The 16,571-nt window shown below is 41.3% G+C and overlaps 1 protein-coding gene across 1 annotated transcript in view; it reads right to left on the bottom strand.

Moving 5' to 3' along the window:
* The window catches only part of pdzd4 (PDZ domain containing 4), a 33,279-nt gene extending 17,653 nt beyond the window's left edge, over positions 1-15,626 (bottom strand). The window contains exon 1 of the mRNA XM_007231875.4: positions 13,080-15,626. Coding sequence (XP_007231937.3) covers positions 13,080-13,139 — 60 coding nt within the window. The 5' untranslated portion in view covers positions 13,140-15,626. The remainder of the gene's footprint in view (positions 1-13,079) is intronic.
* Positions 15,627-16,571: the final 945 nt, after the last annotated feature.

Here is a 16,571-nt window from a genome sequence, read left to right as displayed (position 1 = left end):
CATTTTTTCCTGATTCCCTGATTTTTTTTTTGTCGTCTGCAAAACCGTCCAATGGTCTCAACCTTTCATGTCTCAACCCCCATTTATAGCCTTTTTCTTTCGCTGGCCTTTTGTCTCACTTTCTTTTGATAAAGGTTGAGAGGACAGGAACCTAATTCTGTGCTTGTCCAGCTGCTCCAATCTATCTGTTTCAGTCTCTGCATCTTTCTTTCTATTTTTTTCTCTCTCTGTCTATACTGGACTGACCCTTAACCTCCATTATCGTGGGGTTTCTTCATCTCTGATGTACCGTGTCTGAACTGGAGAGGCGTGAACCTGCTGGACGTAAATGTTTTTATACTTGAAGAGCGGTTGGACAGGACATGGCAGGCTGAAAGGGTTGGGGTGTTGCTTTAAGGGTGTATTTTTGTTTCTCTGGTCTGAATCAGTTGATGAGTTTGTTTACTTGGAGCTTTTTTTTCCCTTTGTTTGGTTTGGTTTCACACAGGCATAAATCTAAACGCACCAAAATGCGCACCAATAAACCACACGAGCAGGCTGTGTCCTCTGATTGGTCAGAGCTGTCTGGTGTGGGAGTATATATAAATATACAATAAAGTAAATATAGCGAGAAGATTCTGTGTTCCAGCGTGTATATCTATGCTTTAACACTGAACTCTGAAACGCTGCATGTTTCTCTGTGCAGCACAGATATACACACAGTAAACCGAGTCACATGGCTGTGAGCAGTGACTGCAGCACAGACCGCATGTGCATGAACACAGCGTTTATTTATAGCTGTGGTAATTAGCGTTATCTGACTAATATATCAGATTAAACTGTGCTTTATCAGCAGTTTAGCTCAAATAAATGGACTATATTTAATAGCTTGGTCGGATCGAGACCGGATTACGTTCTCATCACAAGTGAACTGCTCCAGAGTTCGTTTGGGACCGGACCTTTTGATCCGCACCCTAGTGCGATTACTGTTTTCACACCTACTCAATCAAACTACACTAAAGTTACAAACGGACCAGAGTTAGTTTTAACTGGACCAAATAGTGCTGGTGTGAAAACGCCCTAAGATCTCATTGTAGATTTCCTGCATTAATTCAGCCTTTACAGAAGTGTACACAAATCTATACCATGACAGACCATGACTTTTGGACTTGCTGATAGGTCTGGACAGTCTGGATGGTCTGTTTTTATTTTTCTTCTGTCCATTTTTTTTTTTCAAAAAACATATCAAATACTACATATCTGATCACAAAACACATTTCTACTGTGCAGCAGTCCATCCCACATGCCTCTGAGCTCAGAGTAGAGGATGCGGCTTTGGGACATGGTTAACGCAAGGCTTAAGGCTTTAACCAAAGGCAACAAAAGGTTTTACACTGTAAAGTGTGAAAAGTGATGTTTCTGAATGTAACTCTATATTAAACTGCTTGAAAAAGATTAACAAAGTATTTCCCTTGCCCATATGGTTATGCCATCTTGTGTTGCATGACTGTTCTTGATACAGTGCCACCAGATTGGATTGGAAATCACAGCTGTTCTGTTTAGAGTTGCTCTATTGCACTTTTAATCATTGAAATTCCCCCTGATTCCTGGATTGAACCCTAAGCTTCACGACACGACCCGATTTGGGGAAAGTGGTGGTAAATCTGCGCCCAACTTGGCCAGAGTTCAGCTTGGGCCTCGGATCAGGTCGGGTCGGGTTGGGTTCGGGCAGAGAATCTAAGCTCTAACATGGTTCAAATAAGGCTTCTGTTTGGCCCAGTGGCATTTGTGAATGTAGCTCTCTATTGTTGTGTTTGTCAAACATTTGCAAAATAATCCCGTACCCATATGGTTCTGCCAGCTACTGTTGCATGACGGTTCTTGATACAGTGCCATCTAAGGAGGAATCGGAGCGAAGATCACAGCTGCCCTTTAAGCACTAAAATTCCTCCTTAATCCTTAACCTCTATTATCATTGGGTTTCTTCTGAAGTGGAGAGGCGTGAACCTGGTTCCTGCTGGATGTAAAGGTTCTACGCTTGAGGAGCGTCTGGACAGGGCAGGCCAAAAGAGGTTGCGGTGGAGATGGTGGGAGAAAAAAGAATACGAGAAAGGTTACCGGTGCCTGAAATGTCAGGGGGGAAAACTCGCTGTTCTATCATTTGGCAGTTGGTGGAGGTGCGGGAGGGCGGAGTGTTTTATCTCCTGGTTCTTTCATTTCGAGGATTCGGGGTTCGGGGGGGAGACCTCCTGCGGAGAGTCAAGTGTAAATATTTCTCTGCGCGAGCGGAACGCCCTCATTTCCATCAGCTTTCTTTCTGCAAACGAATGTCTGTGTCTGAGTGTGTGTGTGTGTGTGTGTCTAAGTGTGTGTGCGGTGCGCCGATGCTCACTACCGCGGCTCTGTCTGAGCTCTACGGTGAGAAGGCGTATAAGTCTTGTTTAATTACCACGGTTGCCGTGGCAACCACATCCCATAGAGACGCATTTGACAGAATTTGTTGTCAGGGAGGGGAGAGGAGAAAGCGAGGGGTTGGGGGGGAAGAGAGGGGGGAAGAGAGGGGGGAAACCCAGCAGACATGGAAAGGGTGGGCAGCAGGAAGGATTAGCAGAGTAACGGCGTGTTTAGAGGCGAGTTTAAAGCGAATGCGGCGTCATTCCCAGGGATTTCGAGCCTGTTTAAAGCTCATCACCGGCTCCCAGCTTACAGGCAATTAGCTTAGCTTATCGTGGCACAAAGGTGGCTCTGCTTAATGAATGAAGAAGATCAATGCCGGCTAGTTTGAACTGTCAGCTTTGCTAGCGAGGCCAGTTAATGCGGAATAGGGCTAATGCTAAAAGGGCCTATTGACAGCGGGCCCTGACTTCAATAGACCGTGCCTTTGGAGTTCTTCATTACTGTGTAGCAAGGCATGGAACAGAGGGACGTGCAAACAAACAGCCCTCAGATAGACAGACACACAAGCGTGAGAGAGAGAGAGAGAGGGAGGGAGGACGAGCGAGCGTTTGGAGAGAAGTGATGTGAGTGATGTCCGTGGAGAGAGAGAGAGATAGTGTGTGTATATGTGTGTTTGTGTGTGAGTGATGGGTATCAGGAACGGAAATGAAAAAGTGCAAAGCTAGAAATGTCTCTGTCTCCATGATGGCCGAGGAGCTGTCATGGTTCCTGCTTCCATTCTAAATGGAGCTGCGCGTCGAGTGTGTTGACTGATTCAGCTGTCTACCACTGACTACAACGAAGCAGATTTATTAGAGCATTTAGCCCATGAAAAAGGGTTGGCCTTAGGCTTTGCATTCGTTCTTCACGCTTGATCAAACCCAAGGAACATGCTAACGGATGCTAAGGATTTGATACAAGCTTCCCGTCCCAGTGTGTCATCTTGAAGGGTTTGGGTTGGGATGGAAATGTGACTAGATGGGCTAAAATCTAAAAGGAAACCCACCCTATAAAGACACATACTGACTGGCTCTTGGCTGTTTCAGCTAGAGATCAATCTTCAAGCCTCAGCATCCCTCAGAGAACTTAGGGATGTAGGATATATATCAAAAGTAACAGCGGTTAACTTCTTGCTCTTCAACAAGCTACCATCTGTAATTATAGATCCAAGGATTTGATACAAACTTCTTACCAGCTTGGGCCATCTCAAAGGGCTTGGGAAGGAATGAAAATGTAACTGGATGAGCTAAAATGGAAGAAACCCACATAATAAAGACACATGCTTGATCAGATTCAAGGAACATGCAAACAGATTTAAAACAAGCTTCCCATCCCAGTGTTTCCTCTTGAAGGGTTTGGGTTGGGATGGAAATGTGACTAGATGGGCTAAAATCAAAAAAGAAACCCACCAAATAAAGACACATACTGACTGACTCTTGGCTGTTTCAGCTAGATATCAATGTGTCAATCTTCAAGCCTAACCAACCCTCAGAGAACCTTGGGATGTAGGATATATATTAAACGTATCAATGGTTAACTTTGCTCCTCTACAACAAGCAACCATCTGTAATCATAGGTCCAAGAAACATGCTAAAATATTTGATACAAGCTTCTCACCAGCTTGTGCCATCTCAAAGTACTTGGGTAGATTTTTAAGTGTGACTGGATGAGCTGAAATGGAAGAAACCCACATGATAAAGACACATACTGACTGGGTGTTGGCTATCTCAGCTACAGATCATTCTTCACCCCTTGCCAGAGAACCTAGCGCCAACGCAATACATATATCAAACATATTAGCAGGCCCTCCATTCCTACAAGAAGCTACTGTCTTTAATTAAACACTATGTGGACCTATGTAAGTGTTCCCTGTAGAATTTTAATAGGCTTTTTTGCACCTTAGTAGGCATTTATCATATTATGCATGATTACTGTCGCCCATGTAGGACCTCCAAGCTCAAGCATGTGAAGCATAATGGGCATTGCATTTGTACTTCATGCTTGATCAGATTCAAGGAACAGGCTAACCGTTTTGATACAAGCTTCCAATCCCAGTGTGCCATCTCTAAGGGCTTCTGTTGGAATGGTTTTGTGACTGGATGAGCTGAAATGAAAGAAATCCACACAATAAAGACACATATTGACTGGCTCTTGGCTATCTCAGCCAGCGATTGTTCTTCTTTCCTTGCTATTCCTCAGAGAACCTAGAGCCAGTGCCATATATATTAAATGTATGTGGTGGTTCGCTTCATTTCTCTACAATAAGCTACTGTCTGTAATAGGTGTTTCTTGTAGGACTGTTATTAGAACTATTATTTCAATTCATATGATTGCTGTCTATGTAGGAACATCTAACTCTAAAAGCATTGGAAGGATAATAGGCATTGCATTTGTACTTCATGCTTGATCAGGTCCAAGCAAAATGCTAACAGATTTGATACATCACTGCATGCCATCTCTAAGGACTTGGGCTGGAATGGAAGTGTGACTGGATGAGCTGAAATGGAAGAAATCCACAAGATAAAGACACATACAGATCATTCTCTATACCTTTCCATCTCTCAGAGAACCCAGAACAAGTCCCATACATACTAAATATATGAACTGGTTTACTCTACTTCTACAACAAGCCACTGTTTATGGTTATACACCCTAAGAAACCTCCATAAGTGTTCCTTGTAGAATTATTAATAGGCTTTTTTTGCACCTAAGTAGGCTTATTTCATTCCATATAATTACTGTCGTCCATGTTGGACCTTAAGGCTTAAGCATAGAAAGGATAATAGGCATTGCATTTGTAGTTTGCACTTGCTCAAGCCAAAGGAACATGCTAACGGTCTTGATACAAGCTTCCCATCACCGCATGCCATCTCTAAGGACTTGGGCTGGAATGGAAGTGTGACTGGATGAGCTGAAATGGAAGAAATCCAGAATATTCTCTATACCTTTCCATCTCTCAGAGAACCTAGACTCAGTGCCATACATATTCAAAATATATGTACTGGTTCACTCTACTTTTACAACAAGCTACCGTCTATAGTTTTACACCCTATGGACCTGCATAAGTGTTCCTTGTAGGATTATTAATAGGCTTTTTTCCACCTAAGTAGGCTTAGGCACTGAGAGCATACTGACAGGCTCTTGGCTATCTCAGCTACAGATTATTCTTCATGCCTTGCCATCCCTCAGAGAACCTAATGGCAGCACCCTATATATCAAACATATCCAACAGCTCACTCCATTCCTCTACAACAACAAGCTACCCTGTGGACCTATGTAAGTGGAACTTATAGGACTATTAATATGCTTTTTTGCACCTCAGTAGGTTTTTTCCTTTCATATGATCACTGTTGTCCATATTGGACCATCAGACTCAACTATAAGACGGATATTAGGCACTGCATTCTTATTTTACGCTTGCTCAAGACTAAGGAACACGCTAATGGGTTTAATTTGAGCTTCTTACCAGCAGATGCCATCTCTAAGGGCTTGGGTTGGAATGGAAGTGTGACTAGATGAGCTGAAATGGAAGAAACTTTCCAAATGATTACTGTCCTCCATGTTGGACCTTCAGACTCAAGCACTGAGAGCATACTGACAGGCTCTTGGCTATCTCAGCTACAGATCATTCTTCATGCCTTGCCATCCCTCAGAGAACCTAATGGCAGCACCACATATATATCAAACATATCCGACAGGTCACTCCATTCCTCTACAACAACAAGCTACTGTCTGTAATTCTACACCCTGTGGACCTCTGTAAGTGGACCTTATAGGACTATTAAGTATTGTTTTCTTTTATATGATTACTATTGTCCATGTTGGACCATCAGACTCAAGTATAAAATAGATAACAGGTTCTGCATTGGTATTTTACGCTTGCTCAAGCCTGAGGAACATGCTAACGGTCTTGATACAAGCTTCTTACCAGCAGGTGATGTCTCTAAGGGCTTGGGTTGGAATGGAAGTGTGACTGGATGAGCTAAAATGGAGGAAATCCACAGTATAAAGACACATACTGACTTTTTTTTTGGTTTGGTTTTGGCTGTCTCAGCTACAGATGAATCTCTATACCTTTCCATCTCTCAGAGAACCCAGACTCTGTGCCATACATATTAATTGTATCTAGTGGTTCACTATACTTCTACAACAAGCCACCATCTATAATTACACACCCTACAGACCTAAATAAGTGTTCCTTGTAGGATTATTTATAGGCTTTTTTGAACCTAATAAACCTTATTTCATTCCATATGATTACTGTCGTCCATGTTGGACCTTAAGACTCAAGCATAGAAAGGATAATAGGAACTGCATTTGTACTGTGCACTTGCTCAAGCCAAAGGAACATGCTGCAATGAATTTGACACAAGCTTCCCACCACTGAATGGCATGTCCATGTGCTTGGGTTGGAATGGAATATGCCTGGACAGGCTGAAATAGAAGAAACCCACCCAATAAAGACACCTATATACCTACTGCCTCTCGGCTATCTCAGCTAGAGATCATTCTTCATACCTTGCCATCCCTCAGAGAAACTAGAGCCAGTGCCAAATATATATCAAAGGCATGGGGCGGCTCACGCCATTTCTCTTGGTTCCTCAGAATGCCTCCAATTGCTTTTTGCCGCTCGGTTGGCATGAGTTAAGGGGTCTCCAAGCACTTCCCCTCATCAGTGTGCAGCATTTTAAGTGGGCTCACATGGCGAGCACTTCTCTGTTTCAGGGTGAAAAACTAGTTAGGGAGCTCAAATGGCTGAGCCACCTCAAGCAGTGCGAGGGAAGCGCGAGAAGTACAAGAGAAGCCCTTGAAATTGCACAGAGATTGACAAGATCAAGAGGCAGATCCCTCTCAAATTAGATACAGCAAGACCTATCCAAGCGTGACATCGGAGCCCGGCAGTGTGTGGAATTCCTCTCCAAACAAAATTCGGCGAAGCAGCCGTCTCGAGCCCTGCTAAAATATTTGTTTAAACGGGTAAATCCAGAGAGTCTCCTGAGGAGGCTCTTCAAAATGCATGTTTTATAATAGAGTGGATGCGCCAAGTTTAAGCCCTTTGTAAGAGGAGGCTTTGCAGGTGTGAAAAGAATAGAAAGCCCTCATTTCATCACTGCCCTCAGAAAAAGAATCTCATCTGCAGTATTTTTAGCTCTGAAAAGGACTTCTCATCAGGTCTATGTCAGTGTCACTGCTGCACTGAAATTTCTGAGATTTTCCAACACCCACATCCTGCGAGCATTACTATTTCTCTGGTCTGAGCAAAAACTGACTAGTGCTAAATAAGCTAAAATAAGGGTGGACCAGCTACAACAGGCTACCGTCTGTAATTATTATACACCCTGTGGACCTTTAAGTGATCCTCCTAGGACTAATAATAGGCTTTTTTCCACCCAATTTAATTTCACATGATTACACCGTCCATGTTGGACTAGCAAGCTCAAGCAGAGGAAGGATAATGAGGTGCAGTTTCCTATTCAGGGTCACCTGATTTGCATCCACATTCTGTATTGCATTATTAGTCTGCACTGTCAGCAACTAAGGCACTGTATACATGTATCCGGATATTTTAAAAAACTGAGATTTCCCTTCCTCCTGTTTTGAGAATATTCAACGTCCCTTCTCTTACATCCTCTATGATTTAAGGATTAGCTACTGTATTGCAGCTAGTGGGTGTGTCTGTCTCTGTTATTTAACAAACATATATATTTTTTTCACTTAATTATTTTAGGTATGATTTATGGGTAATGGTGGAAGATGCTATCCTGTTATTACAGGATAATTACTCTTTTTTTGTACATTTCCTTTTGTCTTTATTTAAAATGAAGCATGATGGGTAATCTGTAATTGTGTGATTTGCATAGTACACCATTTAGGGAGTAGTGTGTATCTTGAGAGTGTGTAAACCTCTGTGTGATTTCTTTCTTCTTCATTGTCTTTTTTTATGAGGTACTATCACCCATACAGGGCTAACATGCACAAGCATGCCTTTTTCAGCTCTATGTGGATGAAAACTCAAGAAGGGAAATTTCTGTTTTTAAAAATACTCAGATATATGTGTGTCAGTTGCATAAAACCAAAGGCTTTTTTATGCTCTGGCAGTGAAATTATCCACCCAGAAATTTCAGCTTAGCTCTTTGCTCAGACTGCCCACAGTGAGCTCTGCCAAGGCAGTAAATCAGATGTGATGGCATCCCCCTGTGAGCTGCAGATAAGTTTTTATCTCACCACATCCCTCTGCCATCCTTTGCTATTTATTAATAATTGTATTATTACTGCTGCATTTTTACTAATCCAATTTAGTCCAACAGTTTTGATTTATGTTTTAATGCAGTGCAGTGCCGATAGATTTGATACTTGATTAGAAGCTTTAAAGACAAATGTTTTCCAAAAGCTGAGGGTATATATATATATATATATATATATATATATATATATATATATATATATATATATATATATATATAGTTGTATATACCGCTCTAAAAAAATAAGAGACCACTTAAAATGAGTTTCACTAAATTAAAAACCTCTGGAATATAATCAAGAGGAAGATGGATGATCACAAGCCATCAAACCAAGCTGAACTGCTTACATTTTTGCACCAGGAGTGGCTTAAAGTTATCCAAAGCAGTGTATAAGACTGGTGGAGGAGAATCAGATGCCAAGATGCATGAAAACTGTGACCACTAAATATTGATATCTAAACTTTATGAATATGAACTTGTTTTTTTGCATTATGTGAGGTCTAAAAGCTCTGCATCTTTTTTATTATTTCATTTTTCATTTTCTGCAAAAAAATGCTGTAAATGAGAGTTTTTATTTGGAATGTGGGAGAAATGTTCATTTTACTCAAATATATACCTATAAATAGCAAAATCAGAGAAACTGATTCAGAAACTGAAGTGGTCTCTTCATTTTTTCCAGAGCTGTATCCTTTATATGAACCTTGGAGAAGATATAAAGAAGATGGTGGATATTTAGAGATGTTTCTTCCACAGTTTTAAACTTAAGAGTAAGCCTGATTCCACTAAGGAATTATTGTTGCTGAAGGTCTGTTCAGAAACGTGTACCTACATGTTAGTCTGAACCTCAGAAGACAATCCTAACACATTCAACAGACTCCTACACCTGTGTGGATGAATCATAACTGAACCCCCCTCCTGTGAAACATCTGGTCTTGTTTCACAAGAAAACATAAGGTTTTATAATGTGTTCCACTCTGTGTAGTAAACAGTCAAAATGACAGACTACTAACAAACGTAGCCTGAAATAACTCACACCGGTGTAAGTTGTGATGTATTATCTTGTGAGAGAGCACTGGCCAGTTTGAGAAAGGCCTGATAGTGGGTGGCAGATGGATGGGACACTGCATTTCCGTTTAGCGGGATTTTAGCTTTCCTCAACCCACAGTGTCAGATATGTGTCATAGAATAGGTCATAGAGGGCATTACCAGTCACAGTGGACAGTGCAGTGAGTGGTAATGATCGTGACCGGCAGTGTCTGACTAGAAAAGTCCCAAATCAGTGTGATGTGGTGTTAGCTATGTGTTTCTTCCTGTTATTTCTTATTTTTTCCCATTTTCTTCCAAATTTACTAGGCCAATTACCCAACCCACTCGTTAGGACTCCCCCTATCACTAGTGAGGCTCCAACACCAGTAGGATGAAGACTAGCACGTGCCTCCTCTGATACATGTGATGTCAGCCACCGCCTCTATTTGAACTGCTTTAAACTTCCAGGAGGAAAGCGCCGCAACTCGGTTCTGATACATCAGCTCACAGACGCCTTGTGCTGATCCACGTCATTACACTTTGGGGTGATGTGTGGAGAGAGAGCTCCATCTACCCACCCAGAGCATGGCCAATTGTGCTCTCTCGGGGCTCTGGTAGCCAATGGCAAGCTGCAGGAACTTGATCTTCATCAAGGATTCATCTTAACATGCATTTCTGTTAAAGTTCTGTAGGTTTTAAAAAAGAACCTAGACCTATTTATATCTGGTGGCTTGATCAGAATTATGGGCCCTATTTTAGCGATCTATAGCGCATCGTCAATTAGGCATCGCACAGCTTGATTTAGGGTGTGTTGGTGTATCTATGGTATCATGAGGGTGCAAAAAGGCTTCAAAATGCTCAAAAGGTATGTACTAATTCTTAACTTTGTAATTTAATCATGGGTGTGTTTTGGGTGCAACGTGAAATAAACCAATCATTGTGCCAGTAGTCATTCCTTTTAAGAGTCAGGTGTGCTCTGAGTTTGGCGTGTTTGTAATTTAACAGTGTGACACTTTTGTGCGTCTCAGCAGAGGATACTGACCTGTGAATTCACGCTGTGAAGGAACACGAGCAGCTCATTTAAGGGAACCACAATGTTATTTTATTCTTTATGCTGTTTATTCTTGAGGTAAAATAAGGGTTTGGGCTCTGCAGTGCGTCCATGGTTGTGTTTAATGTATTTATGGCTAAAATAGGATAGGTGGCTCACTATTGACTGTTGTCAGGGTTTTAATCAGTTAGTGGCGCACCTGTATTTCCTGCCGCCAAGATAGAAACACTCCAGAAATTTACCTAAACACACCACACTTCCAAACCACCACACCCATCAGTGTAGATTTATTTCTAAACTCCAATGCTATTTTAATGACAGGGACGCAAGGCGTGAAAATAGACTGTTTATGGGGTTTAAGATAGCAATGAGCATCTCAACGCACCTTATGCAGGGTATACTATAGGGCCCTATATCAGGATAAGGCCAAACCGGATAAACATGCTCACATCTAAACACACTCAAGACACATTTAAAACAGATCAACACACATCAGATCACTCAAAGCACTCCAGGAATTGATCTGAGATGCATTTCAGGAATTTGTTACAGCAGTTTAAACACATCCAACAATCCAAGACCAATCCAACAATTTAACATTTAACAACCATAACTCCTCCCAGTACAATAGAAAAACACCTTCCCATGCACTATGCTAATTGTCATGTGATTCGTGTCTGTGAGGAAGATAATCATGGAGGATGAAAGCGTGCAAAATTGCAAAAAGGAAAAACCTGAAGAGATAAACAACTGGTTGCCAGATAACAAGCTAATTTGCATATTCCATCCCACATAGCAAACAGATTTCAGTCTGACTAACTGGAGACTTTTGACTCAGTCTGACTACCAAGTGAATAAATGCATGTGGCTAAAATCTTATCAGGATACAGTCGAGATACCAGTCACAGTAAATTGACCAGAGAATCAGTATTAATGTAAAAAGTTATTTTTATCTTTCTAATCATAAACCTATTTCCCCATATTAACACTCCATATTTAAGACAGACTCTTTATGAACTACAAGTAACTATAATGTCTTCCCCAATGAAACCGTATTACAGAGTATTTCTTCTGAATGACAAGAGCAGCTGGTGATGCCACTATTAATTGCTGTCATGTTTTATTTCTTCCAGGCTACTGGTGCATGATGACATAATCAGAAGGTGTTTTGAAGGCTGGCATATTGATGGGAAATTATGGAAAACACACACAAATTCTATTATTTAAATGATATTTTATGAACAACTGCACTACAATACCAGCAGAGAAACATCGTTCATTGTTTTTTCATGTTGAATTCTGGCAGGCTTACTTAAGATTCAAGGAATAGTCTCACATGTACGTTCTTAGAAACAAAGCTGCTTCAAATGGTTCTCAGTGCCATAGAGGAAAAATGTTTGGTTTCAAAAAGAAAAGAGGAAAAAAACTTAACTTTTTAAGTTAAAGTAACTATTGCACAACCGGTCCTTCTTACTTGTTTAGGTTTTTTGCAATGATTACATTAAGTTGTTTTCACTCAACATATGCATATTGTAGTAGTTTTAACACCACTAAATACATCTAAATAAACAATGACGTCAAAGTTAAGTTGAATGAACATAGACTCTTAATAGGATGTAGTAAACAAAACAAGCTTACATTAGTAGACTTTTTTAGAAATCATTAATTCACATAAATCAAAAAGCTATAGAGTGAACAGTATTGAGAGCACAGCCAACAGAGGATTACTGCAGCTCAGAATATGATTCTTGTTCTTACAGCCTACAACACAGAGACCAGCAGTTAATCATAATATATTTTGTCGATTTTTAATTTACTACATAACTTACTTACTATATAACTTGACTAACTCTCTTTTACACTTCGCCAAAATTTCTTGATGAACGGACAAATAGAAAAAAAATTAATTACCTGAAATTAATTCTTTTTAGATTGACTTCCACTGAAAGTTTAGAAGTTTTTCTCTCTTCTGTAAAGTTGCAGATATGATCTACGATCTATAAAGTTTATCTAAGGTAGCCTGGGGGGAATGACTACACACTGATGGTGAGTATCAGAAAATGGGGGACACACCCAGTATGCAAATAGTTTGTTCCAGAAACCAGTGGAAATGCAGCTGCCAATGGCAACAGACTTATAATAGCAACTTAAAGATCTCTGTTTGAATTGTATAAGTGCCCACAAACGTTTTTAGCTAACTCAAAACAGTTAAGTAATATTTGGAAACATCCAATTTCATGTAAAACAGACTTAATTCTTTTAAGTTCAAACAACTTATGGATTTACAGTGAACTATAGATGAGTAACAGCATGAGTAAAGGAAAGCATGTGTATTCTCTCACCTGGAACATAATCCTGTACTGTTCCTCGGGCCGATTCACCACACACATGTTGCAGCCCATCTTGGCTCGGAGTTTAAGTTTGTCTCTTTGCTCTGCTTTCAGTTTTCTGATGCTCCAGCATCAAACGACCAGCGAGTTCAATTACAGCGGAGTCTGCTTATGGAGATTCCTCTCTGTAGTCAAAGGTTCTGACTTTGGTCTCCATGAAAAACCTCTGAAATTCTGTTCTGTGGCTGTTCTGTTCCTGTTCTTCAGACAACCTGTGGTTGTTTTTTGGAAGGCTGAACCATGGAGCGAAATTGGGGAAGCCTCACAGGTCCTCACAGGTCCAGTAGTCCAATTTTATAAGGACGGAATTGGTTTAGTTTACTGTGTTTGGTTTGAAGTTTGGGTTTAACCACAAGTAGGCACCCAAAATCTATACACTTGTGTTATACAATTTGGGAGTTATGGTTTTCTGTCATGAGTTATGACTATCCATTATCACAGTGATGATGATAGATGACTGAATGGCAGATGGGAAGAACATAAAAGAGGCCAGGAAATGAAAGTCTTGAATGAAAATCTTATTATTGACTCAATGTTATATTATGTTCAGTGTCTTCTTCTAAATGAGATGCAGCTATGTTTTATATTTTGCATGCATACATAGAAAGCCCCTTGAGTACGGGCATGTCTGTGAGGCGTCATAATCAAGCACTTTAATTAAAAGAGAGATGCGCAGAGACTGGCTGTAGTAATATATGCAATGTTTACCACCCAGTTCTCTGGATTCCCCAGTGAGATCTCTGGCTCCCGATGTACTCGCTGTGTCGTTTCTGGTGCGGTGCTATTCTTAGAAAGCGCATTGCTCTTCTTTAACGAGGTGTGTTTGTGTTTCTTGGAAAACCAATGCGTGGTGGCGGTACGTGTCATTATACAGCAGCGTGTCACGCTTTACTTTACTCTGTTTCTGCAAGCTCTCAGCAGAATAGCACTCGACCTGTTGATCTGGGGCCCATTGCTTTAGTTGTTTTAGCTGTTTTTGGGCCTTTTTTGCTGAAATAAGACAAAAATCATGTTAGAAAAATTGATTTTAACGGGTATGAAGCTTCTTTAAACAAGAGCTTTGACTTAAAATCAATCAAATTAGCCTTATTTTAGCATGATGGACTTCTGGTGGATTTACCACCTGCTGGATTTACTAAACACAATCTTCCTCGTTTTATATAAACACAATATGATTGAAGCGTCAGTCAGTTCATGAAACATACGTGTCTCCGCTCAGTGTTTGCCCTGCACATAATCTAGCAGAATTCGCATTAGCCACTTCCTTTTAAGCATGATACACTCTCTAATCTCTCGCCGGTCTCCCCTGGGAAGAGGCGGACGTGATCCACATTCTCCTGAGTGCGCCCCGACGAACCCCTCATATGAACCTCCCTGTCATTCAGCAATCACATCAAATCCGATCTCCACCCTTCTAACTGCAGGGTGTGCATGGCGGAGGCTGTTTGAGTGACTGCACCTGTCAGAGCACGTCTGAAGCGGACCCCTGCTGTTTTCTCTCTCTCTCTCTCTCTCTCTCTCTATTTCTGTTATCTCCCTCCTCTCTCTTTTCTATAGTGCCTCTCTATCTCTGTCTTTTTGTTTGCACCTGTTTGGAGGTCGAAACAGATGCAGGATTTCTATTTAGGACAGACTTTGTTAAGAAATCTTGTGTTATTAGTGCTGGATTTGGCATTACAAATAGTGGAATGACTGCAGAATTAGTTTTTTAACAGAGTTTTGTAGAATTATCACTGACTTTTAACAGAATTGTATAGAATTTGTGCAAAATCACAAAAAATGTGTCATTTTTGCAGAACTGGTAAAGAATTTGTCTAAATCTTAATCTTGTAGAATCTTTTAGTTTTAGAGAATTAGCACAGAATTGTGATTTTTTTAAGAATTGGCACAGAATCTTAACACAGAATTTGGTAGAATTAATGCTGAATTGAGAAACAAACAGCTCAGACTGAATGAACAAACATTTGTGTCCGGTTTTTCATATAAATAAGAAATCAAATTAAATTAAATATACATATAAAGCCTGTGAATTATGTATACAATTCAGAGCCCAGAGTGCCTGAGGTCAGTAATGATTCTTGATATGCATTAATAAATCTGTGTATCTATCTATAGTCAGTATAACATATATAATTATAAATATCACATGTACAACTACTTATTTACTGTATAACTAACTCCTAATCCTAATCTAACTCCTAATCACGCATCCTATCACGCATCCTATTACGTCCCACAGACAGCCGTCTCACAAACAAGCCAAGCATGATGACATGATGCAGTAACAGAGGATGAGTGATGGTGAGCTTTTTTTTTCTACAGCTAGAGCCAAAGCTGAAGCTGGTCACGGAGCCTGGTCACAGTTCCCTAGTGAGCCGGTGAGATGCAGATGTCTGTGTTCCATCAGGTGTGGACGGACAAACCCGGGTCCGGGAGTCAAGGACACCAAGGGAGCCGGCTGGCTGAGCTGAAGAGGAGGGAATCCTGACTGCTGCTGATGCTGCTCTGCTGCTGCTGATGATGATTCTGCCGCCGTTCATCCATCCATCCGTGCGTCCGTCTCTTTCTTCTTCTTCTTCTTCTTCTTCTTCTTCTTTTCTCCTCTTTCTGTCTCCCTAGCGAAGGTCTGGGACGTAATCCAGTTTAGTCGAGCCTTTCAGATGAATGAAGTGCAGCAGCGTGCCTTTTCCAGAGAGAGGAGAGAAAGAGGAGAGAGAGAGAGAGAGAGAGAGGGAGGAAAAAAACAGGATCAGCGTGCTGCTCATTCAGTCCGGCGCTGAGACGCTCCAGCAGTAATCCAGGAGAGGATCCCCTTAGGCTGCGCTGGAGCCACGCCGGTGAGGTGTGTGTGTGTGTGTGTGTGTGAGAGAGAGAGAGTGTGTGTGTGTGTGTGTGTGTGTATGAGTGGGGTGGGTGGTAGAAACAGGAGAAAGTGTGTGGATCAGCACCACTGCAAGCACCACAGAACGTTACAGCCCTCCAGCATCTCTCTCTCCTCTCTCTCGCTCTATCTTTTCTCACTGCAGCATGAGCCAATACCAGCAGCCTGCTCTTATCTCTCTCTCTCTCTCTCTCTCTCTCTCCCACCTTCTCGAGCTGCCTCAGTCGCCCCCTCCTACATCCTACATCTTCTTGCCATCCCCCTCGTTCACCGCTCTCTCTCTCTCTCTCTCTCTCTCTCTCTCTCTCTCCTTCTCTCTCTCTTACCCATGCATCTCTCTCTGCTCTGCACTCTATAAGTCTTTGTTGTTGGCTGTATGTTAGTGTGTCAGATGCTGTGCAATTGGAATAAACTGCAACACGTGTGTACTCTGTCACCAAAGATCCAAGCATAGCAAAGGTAATGAAGGAACATCCCCTTATCTGAGATCTGTGGGAGATGTGGGAGCTGTACGCACACACACACACACACACACATACACACACACATTTTGTACTGGACTG

This window comes from Astyanax mexicanus, chromosome 12, assembly GCF_023375975.1.
Source record: "Astyanax mexicanus isolate ESR-SI-001 chromosome 12, AstMex3_surface, whole genome shotgun sequence".
In the NCBI taxonomy this organism is placed as follows: domain Eukaryota; kingdom Metazoa; phylum Chordata; class Actinopteri; order Characiformes; family Acestrorhamphidae; genus Astyanax; species Astyanax mexicanus.
The sequence above is the reverse complement of the archived record's forward strand: the minus strand, read 5'-3'. Positions and strand labels throughout refer to the sequence as shown.